We start from the raw sequence: 18,070 nt of genomic DNA on the forward strand, positions 1-18,070 counted from the left end.
TTTTCTTCCTGGTACAGAGTCCCCAGGCTGGGAAGCGTGGTGCGGAGCTCAGACCCCGGCTCCTTGGGGGAGCATCTCCACAATTGTTCTTATCCTCCCGCTTGCAGGTCACCTGTCTAGGAGCATGGGTCTTGATTATATTGCATCTCAGCCTCTCTACTCCATCTCATTGTGGTTCCTTCTTTGTATATGTAGTTACAGAAGATCTTTTCTGCTAGTCTTCCAGTCATTCTTATCAATAATTACTCTTTAAATAGTTGTAATTTTGGTGTGCCTGAGGGAGGAGTGTGAGTTCAATATCTTCCCACTCCACCATATTGGCCACTTCTCCTATTTTATCTTTGCATCTTAATTTTAAAATTTTACTTTGCAGAAAGGCAGTTTTAGGCTCCTGACAACGAAAACTTCAAACTACCAATTGAAATATGTGTTTAAAATTTTAGAGCTATTTAAATTCAAGGATTTCAAAAGTTTCCCATAATCGCCATGGATATTCTAAATTGCCTTTGGTTAGGTAGGTTTCACGGAGAAGGCAATGGCACCCCACTCCAGCACTCTTGCCTGGAAAATCCCATGGACAGAGGAGCCTGGTAGGCTGCAGTCCATGGGGTCGCTACTAGTTGGACACGACTGAGCGACTTCACTTTCACTTTTCACTTTCATGCATTGGAGAAGGAAATGGTAACCCACTCCAGTGTTCTTGCCTGGAGAATCCCAGGGACGGAGGAGCCTGGTGGGCCGCCGTCTATGGGGTCGCACAGAGTCGGACACGACTGAGGAGACTTAGCAGCAGCAGCAGCAGGTAGGTTTCAGGCAAATTTTCACAGTTTCCCATTGTCTCAAATGAGGTATATTATACTCAGTGAGGTTACAAATTTATATACTTCTGTTTATATAACTAAAGTCATAAGAATACAACTCTAGTGATGTTCAGATTTAGAAGTCCTTGGTTTCTTTGCTGTAGGATATTCTTAAAGGATTATAATCCTATAAATGACTAATTTCTAATCTTCTGGGGTGAGATAATTTGATTATTAGTTTAGTATTGATTTTTTAAGCTTTAATCATTGAAGATTACAGTTTCTGGTCATATACATAGATTTGGGGGTGCTGTGTCCTTTAGTCATTATTCTCACTACCCCAAGTAGCATCTGATGTGTAGTCAGCAAACATTATAAGCATTTGTTAAGTATACAAAGGAGGAAAGATTAAATTTGAGAAATAAAAGCTTAATCCCAGAACTAGAAGGTGATGAACACTTTCTTTCTTCAAAATACCACTGATAGCTTAGGGTTTAATATCTTTTACTTTGTAGCGTATAATTACGAACCACTTAATTCTGTACAAAATTTGCTTAATAGTAAGCATACATTTTTCAGAGTTGTGAGAATTAAATGCACAGTGAGTTTTTATAAGTTTTAAGCAACAAGCACATGTTAGTTTGTAATATGTTATTAGCATCCTAAAAAAATGAGAGAGTTCTGTAGGTTGGATGGTCTGTCAAGGCTTCAAGAAAAAGAGAGATTTTGATATTAGTCTTGTAAGTAGAGTAAATTGGGAAGAAGTAGTATTTCAACAACTAGAGGCTGAAGAGTACAGGAAGTCTTAGTGAAGAGAATAGGGATTGAGAGAGGGCTTAGGGAGAAATGTTGGGAAGCAGAAATCAGCAACTTAAAGGATTATATAGTATGACCAAATAGGATTTATCCCAGCAATGGAAGGTCAGTTTAGTATCCAAAAAATCAGTCAGTGTAATATTCCATATTGATAGAACAAAGGACAAAACCATACAATCATCTATGTAGAGAGAAAAAAGCATTTGACAAAATCTAACACCACATAGAAGCATACAAAAATATTATTCCTAATTGCCAAAAGTGGAAACAATCAGAATATCCATTAGATGGTGAGTTGATGAGCAAAACATGGATGTGTCCATATCCATACAATGGAATGTTGCTGTTGTTCTTCAGGTGCTCAGTCATGTCTGACTCTTTGCAACCCCACGTGAACAGGCAGCACACCAGGCTTCCCTGTTCTTCACTATCTCCTGGAGTTTGCTCAAACTTATGTCCATTGAATCAGTGATGCCATCCAGCCATCTCAGTGGAATATTATTCAGTCGCAAAAAAGAAGGAAATACCAGTGTATGCTTTGCCATGGGTGATTCTTACCAACATGCTAAATGAAAGAAGCCAATCACAAAAGGCTACATATTGTGTGATACTATTTCTATAAAGTGTCAATAATAGGCAGATCTGTACACAGAAAGTAGGTTAGTAGCTTCCAGGCGTAGAAAAGAGGGGAGAATGGGAAAGGACTACTAATGGATATGAAATGTTCTGGAATTAAAATCTCTTCTAAAGTGAGAAGCCTAATAGAGATGGGGAAAAATAGTCCCGTGAATCTAAATCATGACAGATAGGACTTGTTGAGGAGGTAGTGTGTGTCTGATTTCCTTGTGCCTCAAACACTTGGGAGAGTGAGACAGCGCTGGACACCAGATGTTCAGTGACTGCTGAACACATTTTCCAGTGTTCTAGTGGAATTCTTTTTATATTTAAGGGACACAAAAGTGTGCAAAACTTAAGTAAAATATTAGGTTTTCTTCTGTACCCATTTCCCATGAATCATCTTTCTAATTCTCAGATTATATTACTCTCACCTAAATTCAGGCCAAGTTAATTTCCATCTACAGAACTATCCAGTGTTTTATGCTAAATAAGCAAAGGTAGTAACTGAGCTGATAGGTTAATAATCTGTCTGATCGATCTCATGATCGAAGAAGACCTCCTCACAGAATTTTACATTAATTTAGGGAGTTTAGAGCTTTAATGTAGTTCACCTTGAGTGTATTTATTTCACTCCTTTATTTAGAGTCTCTTAAAAAAATAAAGTACTCTTCATGGCTTTGCTGAAATGAAAACTGGAAAGAATGCTGCATCTTTCCACCTCTTAAAAAACTAGAGGAAGGTAATTTTTTCAGTAAGATATGCCAAACACAGTCTTCAAATCATACTAAAAGCAATCAAGATTAAATATCAGATCTATATTAGAAAACATAATTATATTAGACATAATTTAAGCGTCTCTAATGGTGGTGTGCATTTGTTCACAGTACATGTTAATATTTAATCTTCCCCATGCTCAGATGCATGTGTGTAGATAAAGGATGATTGTACCTAATTCTTCGATTTTGAGGTTGAAGTAAGCTAGTATATCTAAAGTTTTTAACACAGGGTCTGGCTCTTAGTAAGGTGTCAATGAATATTAGCTGTTATTGTTTTATATTTATTTTTAAATGAAATTTATGTAACAATATAGTCTTGGGAAAATGTGTAATAGAGAAGGGGGCTGGATTCAACCAACCTTGGATCAAATCCTGGCTCTCTTTAGCACATTATTTGATCTTTCTCATCTCTCATTTCTTCCTCTGTCAAGACGGTTAGGAAGAACTCCTTACATGTTTATTTGTGGATTAATGGCACTAGTGTATTTGAAAGTTCCAGTCCTGTTGTTGGCATATTGTGAGAATTCAGTGAATTCTAATTGAATCTGATTGATTCTAGTTGAATCTATTTGCAGATAATGTCTGTCAAAACTAATCTCTGCTTTCCTCTAGAAATTTTACTTTCCTTTTGTTTGTTTTATGGCTTTTATAAATATTTTACAAATATTTTTGTCTTCTAATAAATGTTTGTTTGTTTTGCTGTTCTAGTTCACTTTTTTGGAAGGGCGCCTAGGTGCTTGCTTAAATAAACTGATTATGAATTCTTCTTTTATTTTTTTAAATGGAATAGCGTACTCCATTTAGAGAGTAGTGTTGTCAGAGGACACTTGGTACCTATTAAGGAACTCACAATTTTACTATGGCCTAGATCAGGGGCCAATCCTACAGCCAGAGTGTGCCAGAATTAGGTTCTGGTGTAGGGAGAAATGTCTTTGTAGCAAACTATAATGTAATTACCACTGTTGTTCTCAGTCGGATACTTTCGATTGTTTTCAGTAGTATCACTACCTTCCCTATAGTAATGGGGAGGTGAGCTCTGGGGGAGAGAGGAGTGATTTGTTTAAATTCAGATTCTTGAGCACCACCCGAGATCTTCTAAATTAGAAACTTTCAAGTGGGTCCAGGAATTCTTATTTTAATAAGCTTTCCTAGTGATTCTCATGTTTATTAACATTCAAGAATCACTAGTTTACGCATATTTTGAAGCAGCCTACAAAGAGGTGCCCATAATGATCCTAGGGTGAAATGATGCTGTGTGGTGGCATTGGAGCTGTACTAACCTTACGAAATCCTCTGGGGAAACATGCCCAGAGCACAGGACAACTAGAGAAGATGGGGAGGATTAAGTACAGGAAGAATTCAGGCGATTTTACCAAGAGTCAGTTCAGTGCTCTGTATGCCAGGTAAACCCCAGAATTCCCTCATTTGTAAGATAAGGAGTGAATTAAGGGAATTTTTACGAGTGCCTGACATGGGAGAGACTGCAGTCGCTTATTGGATGAAAGAGGAATTTTATGTTGCTCACAGGGACCCAGAGAAATCAACTGATGGGTTCGTAGAAAACTTTACCCTATAGGCTTAGCCGGTCAGATTTTCTTCTTGAGAAGTTTTTGTTGATTTAGCCCTTATCTGCAGAAAATCAATATTCCTAATGGAAGGTCCAGGGTTTATTTCAGTCATAATTGTTGGTTTCTGAACATGGAAGTTCACCACCATTTCCCACTCCAACTCTCTTCCTTCCCTATATGATCATCAGTATAAAAGATTTTCTACCATAGCAACCTGATTGGTTCATTAAGTTTTTTATTTACCAATGTGAAAGTAATCAAGTCAGTCGGTGCAGTATTTCATGTGGAATATTTCCCTGAAATAAGTCACTTATAGTTACGAACCTCTCTTTTGAGCTCCAGACTTCTATTTGTAGCTCTGGAGTGGACACATCTACCTGGATATTTAATCTGCTTCAGGTAACAGGTTGATTCGTGACCTGAACCCTGCACCTTCCCATGTTCTCTAGCCTCCCCAGACTGCTTGCAAATCTTCACGTGTGATTTGCCTTTCACAGTTCAACTGTAACCATGCACATGCCGTTTTTTCTAACAGAAATGACCACCCTTCCATTATCTACTCAATGAGTTCCTAGCTCAATGATTCTATTCTATCATCTGTGCAGTTAGATGAGAACTGGTCAACTTACATAATGAGTATGATGCCTTATTTTTATTTAGATTCATAATCTCAAAAATTGTCACCCTTTTACTTTTGGTAATTTCTTTTATTAGCCTTTAATCTGTTCTTTATTTTCACCACCTTTTGCTTTCCTTTAAGTTTATATATTTTTTCCTCTTCACTTGTTCTTTTTCCCTTTTGGGCTTTAATTATTTTAAAATTTAATTAATTCATTCTAATACATTTGACTTTAATTAACACCACTAAATCACATTTGAAATAGTCATGTGTATTCAATATCATTTCCCTACCAACAGTTCACAGAGGACAATGAAAAGATGTATGGCATAATTACTTCAATAAAATAACATTTTTACTGCTTAATATATCTTTATTAACAGCTTTATTGAGGTATAATTGATGTGCAATGGATTTCACATATATAAAGTGTACAGTTTGGTAGTTTTGACGTATGTATCCACCTGTGAACCTATCACCACAGCTCACATGGTGCACACATCCATCACCCTCAGACATTTTCTACTACCCCTTTGTAACCTCTCTACCTTCTCTCCCCTTCCCTCCATTCCCATTCCCAGGCACTGATCTGCTTTTTGCCACTATAGGTCATTTGCATTTTCTAGAATTTTATATGAATAAAAGCATACAATATATACTCTGTTATCCACTTGTGATCAACACAATTATTTTGAGATCCATGCACATTTTTGCATATATATATCAAAAATCATCTTTATTACTGAGTAATATTCAATTTTATGGATACATCGCAGTTTGCCTGTTGGACATTTAGGACATTTAGGTTGTTTTCATTTGGGAACTACTGCAGATAAAAGCTCCTATGAACATTTTCTGCGCCAGTTCATATGTGTGTGTGTGTGTGTGGGTGTGGGTGTGGGGGTGTGTGTGTAGATTGGTTGATTCTTTTTTTTTCTCTTGGGCAGATGTCTAGCAATGGAATGGCTGAATCATATTAGGTTCCAGAAACTGCTAAATTTTTTTTCAAGGTGGGTGCATCATCTTACCAGCAATGTATGAGACTTCTAGCTCCTTCACATCCTCACTAGCACTTGGTACAATCAGTCTTTATAATTTTAGCCTTTCTAATAGGGGTACAGTGCTGTCCCACTGTTGCTTTATATAACACAAGAAACTTTATCTTCACAGGAAGAACATTAAAAATGAAATATGTTATCTTCATCAGTGCAGATGTCCAAAGGGGGAGCTGAGAGAGAATAGAGAGTTGGGGAAGAGAATAAGATGCAAGGTGGCCCCATGAACCATTTTGCTGTTAGGAACATTCATGCAGTGAGATAGCGTATAGCAGTGTGCATTAACTAGTTTCCCCCAAAGTTTTCTGGTGGTGTCTGTTGATACTTCTCTGGAGGGGCTTGTATTCACTAGGAGGGAAGCCAACCCTGTCCGTCTGGAGTATCTCCCAGTTTCTTCTCTGGGATGATATAATTGATGGGTAATAGAAGACCAAGTTATTTACTCGCTAAGTCATGCCTCACTCTTTTGTGATCCCATGGACTGTAGCCCACCAGGCTCCTCTGTCCATGGGCTTTCCCAGGCAAGAATACTGGACTAGGGGATCTTCCCAACCCCAGGGATTGAACCCACATCTCTTGCATTGGTAGGCGGGTTCTTTACCAGTGAGCCACCAAGGGAAGCCCAGTAGAAGACCAGAGTATTTGACTAGAATATGGGGGCTCAGAGGTTAAAGCGTCAGCCTGCAATGCGGGAGACCTGGGTTTGATCCCTGGGTTGGGAGGATTCCCCTGGAGAAGGAAATGGCAACCCACTCCAGTATTCTTGCCTGGAGAATTCCATGGAGAGAGGAGCCTGGTGGGCTACAGTCCATGGGGTCACAAAGAGTCAGACACGACTGAGCAACTTCACTTTCACTTTCACTTTCACTTTCACTTTATAATTATATCAGTGGTGCCAAGTGGAGAATTTTCACAGGCAAGTCTAATAATCACGTAATCCCAGACCCCTTACAGCTTGTAGTTTTTTACTTCTTTATTTACCTATCCTCTCTTAATTTTGTAGGCTGCTTGAGAAATTGTATAGATTCTTCCAGAGGGCACATGTCACTTAAATATGGATTTGAATGTGGCTCCACTAACGATTATCCTAGTATCACAAAACGTCTGGAACAGCCAGCAATAAGAAGCTTATTTGAGGTGGCTGCTTTCCATTTTACTTTAGAAAAAAGCCTTTAAAAAGAAAACAAGTTACTCAAAGATAGGATTAATTTCTCCTTATGCAGCTAAATACTTAAGCAATGAATGTAAATATTTAATATGTGACTATGAAAGGGTTCTTATAAACACAGAGGCAATAAACAACCTCAGTGAACTATAGGAAAACAGTTTGCATTTTGCTTAGTATGATGTTTTCTTTATTCAGTTAGGTTAACAAACCATGATTTCATCATTAGTCAACAAGATAACAGAGAGACCATCAAAGCAAACTACAGGAGAGTCCAGATTGATTCGTGCCAAACAAATGTTTGTAGCTAACAGCTGTATTATCACTGATTCTAGTTTACGCAGCCGGGGTTCTCCTTTCATTTCCTAAGTGAGATGAATGTCATCGTACGTGGTACGGACACCCTCTCTGCTGCTTGAGTAATGAATCGGGTCAGCCCTCCCCTCTGGGTAACCTCACCCCTCTTTGTAGGTGGGAGGAAGTGGCCTGCCAGAGTTTTAGTTATTTTTTAAAAACAGCTTATAAGGGTCTTTCTAAGGTTGTATAAGTCCATTAGTAAACTATCTAGCGTTTGAATCAAAAATACCAGTTTGTTATGTCAAAACCATTGGATGTACAAATTTTAAGTTATTACCTTTCTTGTTTAACACTTGAAGAAAAATTTGATTACTGAAGAAAAAGAAAGAGTCTGCTGTAGCCTCTGCCTGCCACCCTGCGATGCCGTGATTCATTCTGCAGTAGGTCTCTTACTGCGAGAGCTCAGGCTGAGGATGAACCGATCCTAGGAAGCCCATCCCTTTAGATCACCTGGTTCGTGGGACATGTGGTACCTTTGACTTGAGGATTCTAGGCTTCTTCCTATCAAAGGAGACCTCCCCAAAATCAAAGTCTTAATTTTTAAAATTTATTTGAAATACAAAAGGAGAGTCTTATGTAACAGAAGGAGGCTGAATGTTCAAGGCAGTCACTCTAGAATACCTGTTAGTTGTGGAGAGTGTGTTTAGTCATCAGGGTTCTGCTCAGAGCAGCAGTATCTAATCCCAGGAGAACATGTGGAGAAGAGCAGCCCTGCCGCTCGGTGGGTGCCTGTCAGCAACTCAGGATTGCTTGACCTGAGTCATGTTTTTTTTCTTTCAAACCTAAAATAAGGTAATAATTCTTGCCTCACAGGATCACCATGAGGATTAAATAATGTTTATAAGAACAAGCAGTTCAGAATAGGTGCTCAATAAATGAGAATGTTCAACAACTGAAAAATAGAACCAACAGGGGAAGATTAGAGACAGTATGAGAGAGGTGCCCTTAAAGATTCTTTAATCCCATGGTTTTTAACCCTAGCAGCACATTAAAAATGCCCATGCCTGTAGGCTCCACTGCAGACACCATGATCAGAATCTCTGGAGGTAGAGCCCAGACAAAGAAAAAGTTTTTAAGAGCTGCAGGAAAATAGATGTGCATTCAGTGTTAGAACCACGAAGCCATTCCCTTCATTGAAGATGTGGAAGTTTCAGCCAAAGATAAGGATGGTGCTAGTAGTGGTGGCAAAGCAGGGCCTTGCACACAGGCATCCTGTCTGCCAATCTCTCACTTCCGTTTCCTTAAAGACTTCATATTCTCCAATTTCCAGAGACTTGAAGAGCAACTGTAATGTCTGGCCCGTTGACTTGTCAGATGTTGTTGAAAATGTCTGTTTGTGCTCACGCGTGCGTGCATGTGCACATGCACAGGAGTCCCTCTGCTTACTGTCAGTCTGGTAGGGAAGGCAGCAGTTAAACAAGAAGAGTATGAGAGTTATGTGGGATCAGAAAAGTGGGAAAACCAAACCCTGTAGTGAGGGCAGATCCAGAAAGCTGGCTTCTCAGAGGAGGTAGCAAAGGTAGGGCTGGAAAAATGAGTAAGCGAGGAGAGGAAAGGCATTTCAAACAGAAGGGAGCTGATAGAGGCACACAGCCACATCCCAGGAAGGGCAAGTGGTTCATGTGCTGGAGTGATAAGTGTGTGGTGAGAATGGTGGTGGAGGAGAGGGGCTGGGGGCACGAGCAGTGGCTGCACTGGTCTTTACAGCCTGAATTTCACAAAGTTTTGAAATTGCTTTTATTCCTTAAATTAAAGGAGCTTCTGTAATGCCTTGGTCCTGTTACTTTCTGATGCAGATCCAAACAGATTGATTTGGTCTGTTATTTCTGGATATTTCCAAGAGACAAGAGATGTCCAGTGACACATATTGGTGGCGCTAGTGGTAAAGAACCCACCGGCCAGTGCAGGAGACATAAGACACATGGGTTCAGTCCCTGGGTTGGGAAGATCCCTTAGAGGAGGGCATGGCAACCCACCCCAGTATTCCTGCCTGGAGAATCCCATGGACAGAGGAGCCTCGTGGGTTACGGTCCATGGGGTCGCAAAAGAGTCAGACACAACTTAGCAACTAACACTACAGTACACACATATTTGGGGCATTTCTGTTTCTATCCTGACAGATCCTAGAGCACATTGAACATCAAGAAAGGAGAGATGGAAGAACCAGAGAGTCAGTTTGTTTGGGGTTTAATAAATGAAATATATTGTAAAAATCATTCATCTTCAACCTGTTTATTGATGTCTCTAGTAGAGATTTTTCCATTTCTTAAAAAAGGTGGCTTATCTCTAAAAGGAATCCACTCCATCATGTATACTTAACTAATCAAGAAAAAGAAGTATCTCTGAAAAGAAACCCATCCTAGAAATATGGATGATTAACTAATGAATAAAAAGGAAAATTTTACCAGACTTTAGATCTGTTCAGGAAGCAACAACCTTAAGTAAAGAGGGCACAGGAAGCCTCTCATGGTCTTTTTTGTCCTGTATAACAAATTATTTTCCATGCAAAGCTCCAAATTGCATTTCCTACCCTGCTGCATTGCCATGAGCATGGTTCTGGTGCACTGTGGCTCTTCCAAGGATACTCCTGATATCAATCTTGAAGACTGTTCGAAATGAGGATGGGAGTCAGAGTTGACTTGTGCCAACATTCCTGCTGAGAGTTAGCCCAGTTCCATTATGTGTGGGCGAGCCCCAGGTCCCTGCCCTTGCCTGTTCAGGGGACACAGATACAGCTGAGAGACTCTGCAGGGAGCGCCAAGTTAAGATGCCACATGATAGAAACAAGATCACTTACTCTTTCATAATGAACTCTTTGTGGGAAACTGAAAAAGATCAGGCTAATTTCCCATTCAGTGCAGTGATGATGCCTCTATGAAAGTTGAGTTCTGCTCAAAGACAAGAACAATCCAGGAGAACTGTAGACAAGACCCTCAGAATGAACAGGGGCCCTGAGTCTTTTTTAACTCTTCCAACTTACTGGGTCTGTGTATGTGTATGTGTTCAGTTGCTCAGTCGTGTCCAACTCTTTGGGACCCCATGGACTATAACCCACCAGGCTCCTGTGTCCATGGGATTTTCCCAGGTTGTCATGCCATCCTGCAGGTGATCTTCCCAACCCAGGGATCAAACCTGGGTCTCCTGCATTACTGGCAGATTTTTTACTGCTGAGCCATTGGGGAGGCCCAGTACTGGGGCACTAAGGGCCAGGTTAACTGCTTGGCAGGTGCCTTTATTCATCAGATAAAGAAGCTGAGGCCCCAGGAGGTGAAGTGACTTTCCCAAATCAAAGGTTAGTTAGAAACCAAGCCAGAGCTTGTAGTAAATAGGTCTTCTCACTCCTGTGGGCCAAATTGTAGTCTGTTAGCCTGGTCATGGTTATAATTAGCTAGGTTGTCAGAAAATAGGACAGGGTATATAGTAAGTATATTGGAAAATCTTATTTGAAAAAAAAAAAGATAATGATAAATTTGGTCAAAATCTGGTCTCTGTGCCTTTTATTCTATTTAATCCGTATTCAGATACAAGATTTAGTTTCTCAAACTGTTTCTCTGTTTTATCTCACAGATTGGCTATTTATCAGAATAGGGTTTAGGTTTACGAAGTCCACCCCATTGCCTTGACTTGAACTACTCAGAAGGCCTGTCCATCCTGGCAGCCTCATTTAGCTCATCATATGTTCCTCCCTTCTGTTCGTGTATAAAGATGACTGGCGTGGCACATAAATATCCCCATGGAACTTTTCTAATATGAGCTACTTAATCCCAGGTCTGTACTTCATTTGATGTCTATAATTCACTTCTTCCTGGACTTTCCTACTCCAGAGATTTTAACTTCGGAAACCTTTGTATGGGATTCGGACAAGTAATATTTTAGGTTGCTTTGCACAGGACGTATCATATTTTTTTGTAAGAATCAGTTCTCAAGTGAACTCTTCATTTTTAAACATTACTCTTTCCTGCTAAGAATTCCCTGCTTTGGAGTCACATCTATTCTTCCTGTTGTCTCTTTCCCGCTGAGTGTAGTGAGAAGTGCCTCCCTTCAGGGTCACTTAATTTCATTCCATTTGTGGGCAGAATTCCTGAGTAGTAATGTATTCTCCAGAGACAGTCTGACCTGGAAACTGAGAGTAAAATGGGAAGGCTTATGATACCCAATCCTGTAATTAATGATGGTTTCATCCTAGCCCACTTCTCTGGGCGAGGTTCAAAGGAGTCTGACCCTGGATTATAACAAAATGCTGCACAACCATAATTCCACTGTTCAGCTCTAATATTAAGTCAGGCCCAGATTTTTTTGTACTTATTGAGCACTTGTTAGTTTACATGGGAATCCTCTTGGCTGTGAGTCCCTTGTGGATAAGGAGCAGTACCTAGCATTGTGCTTGACACATAGAAGGAGAACTGGGAGTACATGTTGAATGAAGGGGATTGATGAGAAACTGGCATTTTTCAGAGTATTCTGTCACGAGGCCACTCTAGATGGCTGTGCTTCTCCTGTAGCGTAGGTAACACATCCATTTCTTTCTTGAGGCTGGGCTGCAATATGACCTTCTTCCAAAGATGAAAAGAAAAAGTGTTATTCATCTGAGATTTGCCTTGCAGTGTTTAGTATAAATTTGGTTTCCAAGGAAAGGTTGGCAAAGCATTGACACAGGAAAAATTTTTCTTAGGTATTCTTCTCTGATGACCATTGACTGAGCAAGATTTTTGTATAGTTACTGTAGCCATGAAAATACTAATCATTGGACAGCATTCTTAGTGCAACAGATACCAAGCCATGGAGCACTTTGATGAATGTCAGGGAACAGAGCTAACAGAAATGTCATGCCAGCAGGCCGGCACTCTCTTCACCAGTACCAAACATTTATTCAGCGTCTTCCTGTGTGTAAAAGCCGTGGTTTCTGCTTCCTTTGGCTTGGTTTTCAAAAGTCCGTCTGAAGGCAGAATATAAGTTTTGTAGCTGATGAACTGTGATCATTATTTGTGTCTGTAAAAAGTGATATTCTTCCTCTCTTCTAAGTTCAAGGACAAGGTTTTGGTGGTATGTGCCATGTGTTAGATGCTCAGCAAATATGTAAAGGAAGACAGTGCTGGGAGGAGGTTAAGGGAAGGAGAGGAAGTGGTCCACAGTTGGACCCTGAAGTCAGCCTGCACAGAGCCCAACAGGCTCTGCAGTAACCATCCAGGTAACCTGGTAACAGCCATTGATTTCTTTTTTTTTTTAATTTTAAAATCTTTAATTCTTACATGTGTTCCCAAACATGAACCCCCCTCCCACCTCCCTCCCCATAACATCTCTGTGGGTCATCCCCATGCACCAGCCCCAAGCATGCTATATCCTGCGTCAGACATAGACTGGCGATTCAATTCTTACATGATAGTATACATGATAGAATGCCATTCTCCCAAATCATCCCACCCTCTCCCTCTCCCTCTGAGTCCAAAAGTCCGTTATACACAGCTGTGTCTTTTTTCCTGTCTTGCATACAGGGTCGTCATTGCCATCTTTCTAAATTCCATATATATGTGTTAGTATACTGTATTGGTGTTTTTCTTTCTGGCTTACTTCACTCTGTATAATCAGCTCCAGTTTCATCCATCTCATCAGAACTGATTCAAATGAATTCTTTTTAACGGCTGAGTAATACTCCATTTCAGACATAAATCACAGCAGGATCCTCTATGATCCACCTCCCAGAATTCTGGAAATAAAAGCAAAAATAAACAAATGGGATCTAATTAAAATTAAAAGCTTCTGCACAACAAAGGAAACTCTAAGCAAGGTGAAAAGACAGCCTTCTGAATGGGAGAAAATAATAGCAAATGAAGCAACTGACAAACAACTAATCTCAAAAATATACAAGCAACTTATGCAGCTCAATTCCAGAAAAATAAACGACCCAATCAAAAAATGGGCCAAAGAACTAAATAGACATTTCTCCAAAGAAGACATACGGATGGCTAACAAACACATGAAAAGATGCTCAACATCACTCACTATCAGAGAAATGCAAATCAAAACCACAATGAGGTACCACTTCACACCAGTCAGAATGGCTGCGATCCAAAAATCTGCAAGCAATAAATGCTGGAGAGGGTGTGGAGAAAAGGGAACCCTCCTACACTGTTGGTGGGAATGCAAACTGGTACAGCCACTATGGAGAACAGTGTGGAGATTCCTTAAAAAATTGCAAATAGAACTACCTTATGACCCAGCAATCCCACTGCTGGGCATACACACCAAGGAAACCAGAATTGAAAGAGACACAGCCATTGATTTCTAACTTGAGTTTACTGTTCTTTAAAATGAGATAATACCTACCTTTAGGGGTTTTGAGAGGCCTAAATGAATGAATACATGTAAATGTCTCATATAAACCCACTTAGTAAATGCTAGTTTTTTAATATAATTAATAATAATGTTTTTGACTTCTAGTGATAGTGATTATCTTCTCTGAGAAAGCGCTTCTCTCCTTATCTTCCTGGACTTTGAAGTGAATCCCCATCAGTTAATATGGATTCCTCGGGGCAGAGAGAGCCAAGCCCTATCGCCCTCGTGTGGGTTTGCCTCTACTGGGCTCTCAGGCTTCAGTCCTGATCTCACCCACCTGCTGTTCTCTGACCAGCATAGAGGCCCAAATTCTCCTTTCTTTTGTGTATCCATACTTCCCTCATGCAAGAGAAAAAGCACATTTGCTTGAGAATGAGGGCTTTGTAAGCCCATATTCCTGGGAAGTAGAAGAGAGAGGCACACAGCAAGTGGGTAAAGGCAGTCTGGCCATGGACTAGTCTGCGCATTGATCCTTAGGATCAGGTGTTAGTGTTCCTTACACCTTTGATGAGCAATAGTGTTCTGCATCTGAGAGACTCTTAATTTCACCTCTTTTAAAACCAAGGTTAGATTTCCTCAGAATGGGAGTACATTTTCTAAATTTTTCTTGCCAGGAGGTAGAGTAACAATAAAAACATAAAAAGCATTTAATCCAGCTAATGAGCAGTATTGGAGATTGGTGGCATGACGGAGAGTTTCCTCAGTGTTTCCCCAAGGTAATTGATATGTGTACATAGTTGGGAACCCTGAGAGGAGACCGGCTTTGGAAGGCCCCACCCCTTACGGACTGTCTGTTTCTCCTCTGGGGCGAGGTGGGGGCTGGCCTCTCGCACCTGGATGTGAGTAACTCATATGGGCACTTACTGTGTGCCAGCCTGGGTTCTGAGGGCCATCGATCTTAGATCACTGCATCCTCAAGACAAGTAGGTTTGGATGTTGTTGTTGTTGTTATTCAGTTGCTAAGTCATGTCCAACTCTTTGTGCCCACGCCCAGGCTTCCCTGTCTTTCACTATCTCACATAGTTTGCTCAAACTCAAGTCCATTGAGTCGGTGATGCCATCCACCATCTCATCCTCTGTTGTCCCCTTCTCCTGCCTTCAGTCTTGCCCAGCATCAAGGTTTTTTACAGTGAGTCAGCTCTTCACATCAGGTGGCCAAAGTATTGGATCTTCAGCTTCAGCATCAGCCCTTCCAGTGATATTCAGGGTTGATTTCCTTAGGTTTTACTGGTTTGAGCTCCTTGCTGTCCAAGGGACTGTCAAGAGTCTTCTCCAGCACCGCAATTTGAGAGCATCAGCCCTTCAGTGTTCAGCCTTCTTCATGGTCTAGCTCTCACATTCATACATGACTACTAGAAAAACCGTAGCTTGACTGTATGGACCTTTGTTGGCAAAGTGATGCTGTCTCTGCTCTATTTAATATGCTTTCTAGGTTTGTCATAGCTTTTCTTCCAAGGAGCAAGTGTGTTTTAAATTCATGGCTGCTGTTACCATCTGTAGTGATTTTGGAGCCCAGGAAAATAAAATCTGTCACTGTTTCCATTTTTTCCCCCTTCTATTTGCTGTGAAGTTCTGATGCAGGTAGTGTTTACGGAGGAGGGAATGGCTCCATTTATGGGGGAGGGAATGGAGGCTCAGAAAAGATTTTTTTTTTAATCCCAAGCTCAAACAGTTGTTAAGTGTTATAATCAGTTAAAAAATCCAGGCTCCAGGGCCTTTTAACTGCTCCGCACTGTTTGAGGAGTAATCAGTCAGGATCTCAGTCAGAGACTAGAGGAGTCCAACATATATTTAGTATTTCTCTTCCCCTAGACTTTTAAAATGGGTTATTTTCAGTAGGATTCCAGGTCATGAGTAACTGTTTTCGTCTCAACAAGGGCACACGGCCTATAAGAACTATATGGTGGCTCAGTGCTTTCCACGGAGTGACCGCTGTCCTCCAGTAGAGCAGCACCTGTCGCAGACCAGGTGCCCTGGAAGGGGCTGCTGAGGTGGAGTTTGCCATGCAGGTTATATGTTATTGGGAATCCCAGCTGAAGGGCAGTGGAGGCAGGGGCAGTGGAGCTGCAGCGTAGGCCTGGTGGCCTCCGCCAAGCATGCGGGTGTGGTGAAGCAGAGCTGTCTAGTGGTGGCGCCACTGCCACTGACAGGCAGTGGGTGTGGGACCCCAGGGGAGGCTGTCCCTTTGGATGAGGAAGCTTTTTTCAGAATGAGCTGACAGCATTCCTAGTCACTGAGGCAAGGCATTCCTTCTTGAATGGGGGCTCTAGGTGCTGCATCCATGCTTCTATCTTGATACTTTCAATGTTGTTAACAGTGTGAGTCTACACAATGGGAAGTGCTTTCTTCAAACTCACCTCTCGCTTGCTTGGATTCTAGATTAATGGGCATTGCACAAATAAAGACAGGTCCTCAGCTTTCTGGAATCCTTTTCCTATAGCCCTAGGCAGAAGCAGAGGTTTATATATATATGTATTTACATATATATATATATATTTGGACCATGTGATTAAAGTCATACCTGGCATTTTTGGAGACACATGAAGAGTTTGTTTTATGCTCATAAAAGTCTTTCAAGTGGAGCCAGTTGGCTTTTTTCTAGAGGCCAGAGTCCAAAGCTAAAAGCCACAGTGTAGTGATGGAAAATCTCTGGTTACATTTTGCTTGCCAGTTATCTTTAGAAAAATCATTCAGTGATTAAGAATCAGGTTTAACCCCCTTTTCCTTGCTCCTTCCATCATGAAACTAAAGCTGTCTTCCAGCTCCCTTCAGCACAGACATGAAACTGAATCCCAGACTACACATCTTGTCCACACCAGGTGACCACAGGAGCCGATCTTGTGTATCCAGCGGGTGCTTTGCCCTGCAGGGTCCACTGCTACCCTGTCCCACTGTTGCATACAGCTGCCTATGGTCTCAACTGCAAGATGTGCAAAACCTGTCTCCATTGCCCTTCTTTCAGGTTGGAAAGCTTATCCAAGAAGCAGCTGGAAGAAGCAATTTGAAGCGAGTAACCCTGGAACTTGGAGGAAAAAGTCCCAACATTATTTTTGCAGATGCTGACTGTAAGTCCACCACATATGTGCTGCCTTGTCCTGGCACACTGCCACGTTGTGGTCACTTTTGTTATCTCCACTTTAGACAGAACATGCAGAGAAAGGTCTTTGAAGCTAAGTGGCAGTCAAGGAGAAAAGTCTAGACCCTTCATTCTAAGGAGAAAAACCTCTCTCCACTTTTGGGAAAGACCACTTATAATCAGATAGAGCTTGTTTTCTAGACATCATAAGCCTTTTGATTCTGCAATGTTGTAGAATATAATAGAAGAGGTGAAGGCTTGGCCAGTGCTGCACAGTGGAAAGAACAGTGTGGTTTAAGCCTCTCAACCCTGGAAATGTAGCCTCCGCCTAGATTCAAGAAATCTGAAACGTCTCATGTATGCCTGGTAGCTTTGTAGATCATTAAAATTTTTTAGTTCACCAGCCCTGCCAGCGTTGTCCCAAACCCACACCCTCTTCTCCGTTTAGCTGCCCACTCCCCTTTCTGTTGCTCCCGTGGCTTTCAGCAAGGTTGATGACACACTGTGGTCAGTTCTGTATGTGTGTTGTGTGTTGTGTTAGTCCCTTAGTCGTGTCTGACTCTTTGGGACCCCATGGACTGTAGCCCACCAGGCTCCTCTGTCCGTGGGATTCTCCGGGCAAGAATACTGGAGTGGGTTACCAGTCCCTTCTCCACAGTTCTGTATGAATAGACCTAAATTGGAGATGATCACACCTTGGCAGTCCGACTATACAGAGGCTTGGAGCTACAATCTAGGAAACCCCATGTCTCCTGATAGGCTGCTCTCTAGTCCACTCTGCATGGGAGTGGTCCTTCTGTTTGGGAAAACTTCCCAGGGAATGAAATTACAAAACTTCTTTCAAGCATCCGTTTTCTTCTCCACATCTTGCCATGCACCCCTGCTCC

At 41.2% G+C, this 18,070-nt stretch overlaps 1 protein-coding gene across 1 annotated transcript in view; it reads left to right on the forward strand.

Moving 5' to 3' along the window:
* The window catches only part of ALDH1A2 (aldehyde dehydrogenase 1 family member A2), a 116,494-nt gene that overhangs the window by 86,554 nt on the left and 11,870 nt on the right, over positions 1–18,070 (forward strand). The window contains exon 8 of the mRNA XM_052646637.1: positions 17,070–17,172. Within this exon, the coding sequence (XP_052502597.1) occupies positions 17,070–17,172 (103 nt within the window). The remainder of the gene's footprint in view (positions 1–17,069; positions 17,173–18,070) is intronic.

The sequence above is a fragment of the Budorcas taxicolor genome, chromosome 10 (genome assembly GCF_023091745.1).
Source record: "Budorcas taxicolor isolate Tak-1 chromosome 10, Takin1.1, whole genome shotgun sequence".
Classification (NCBI taxonomy): Eukaryota; Metazoa; Chordata; class Mammalia; order Artiodactyla; family Bovidae; genus Budorcas; species Budorcas taxicolor.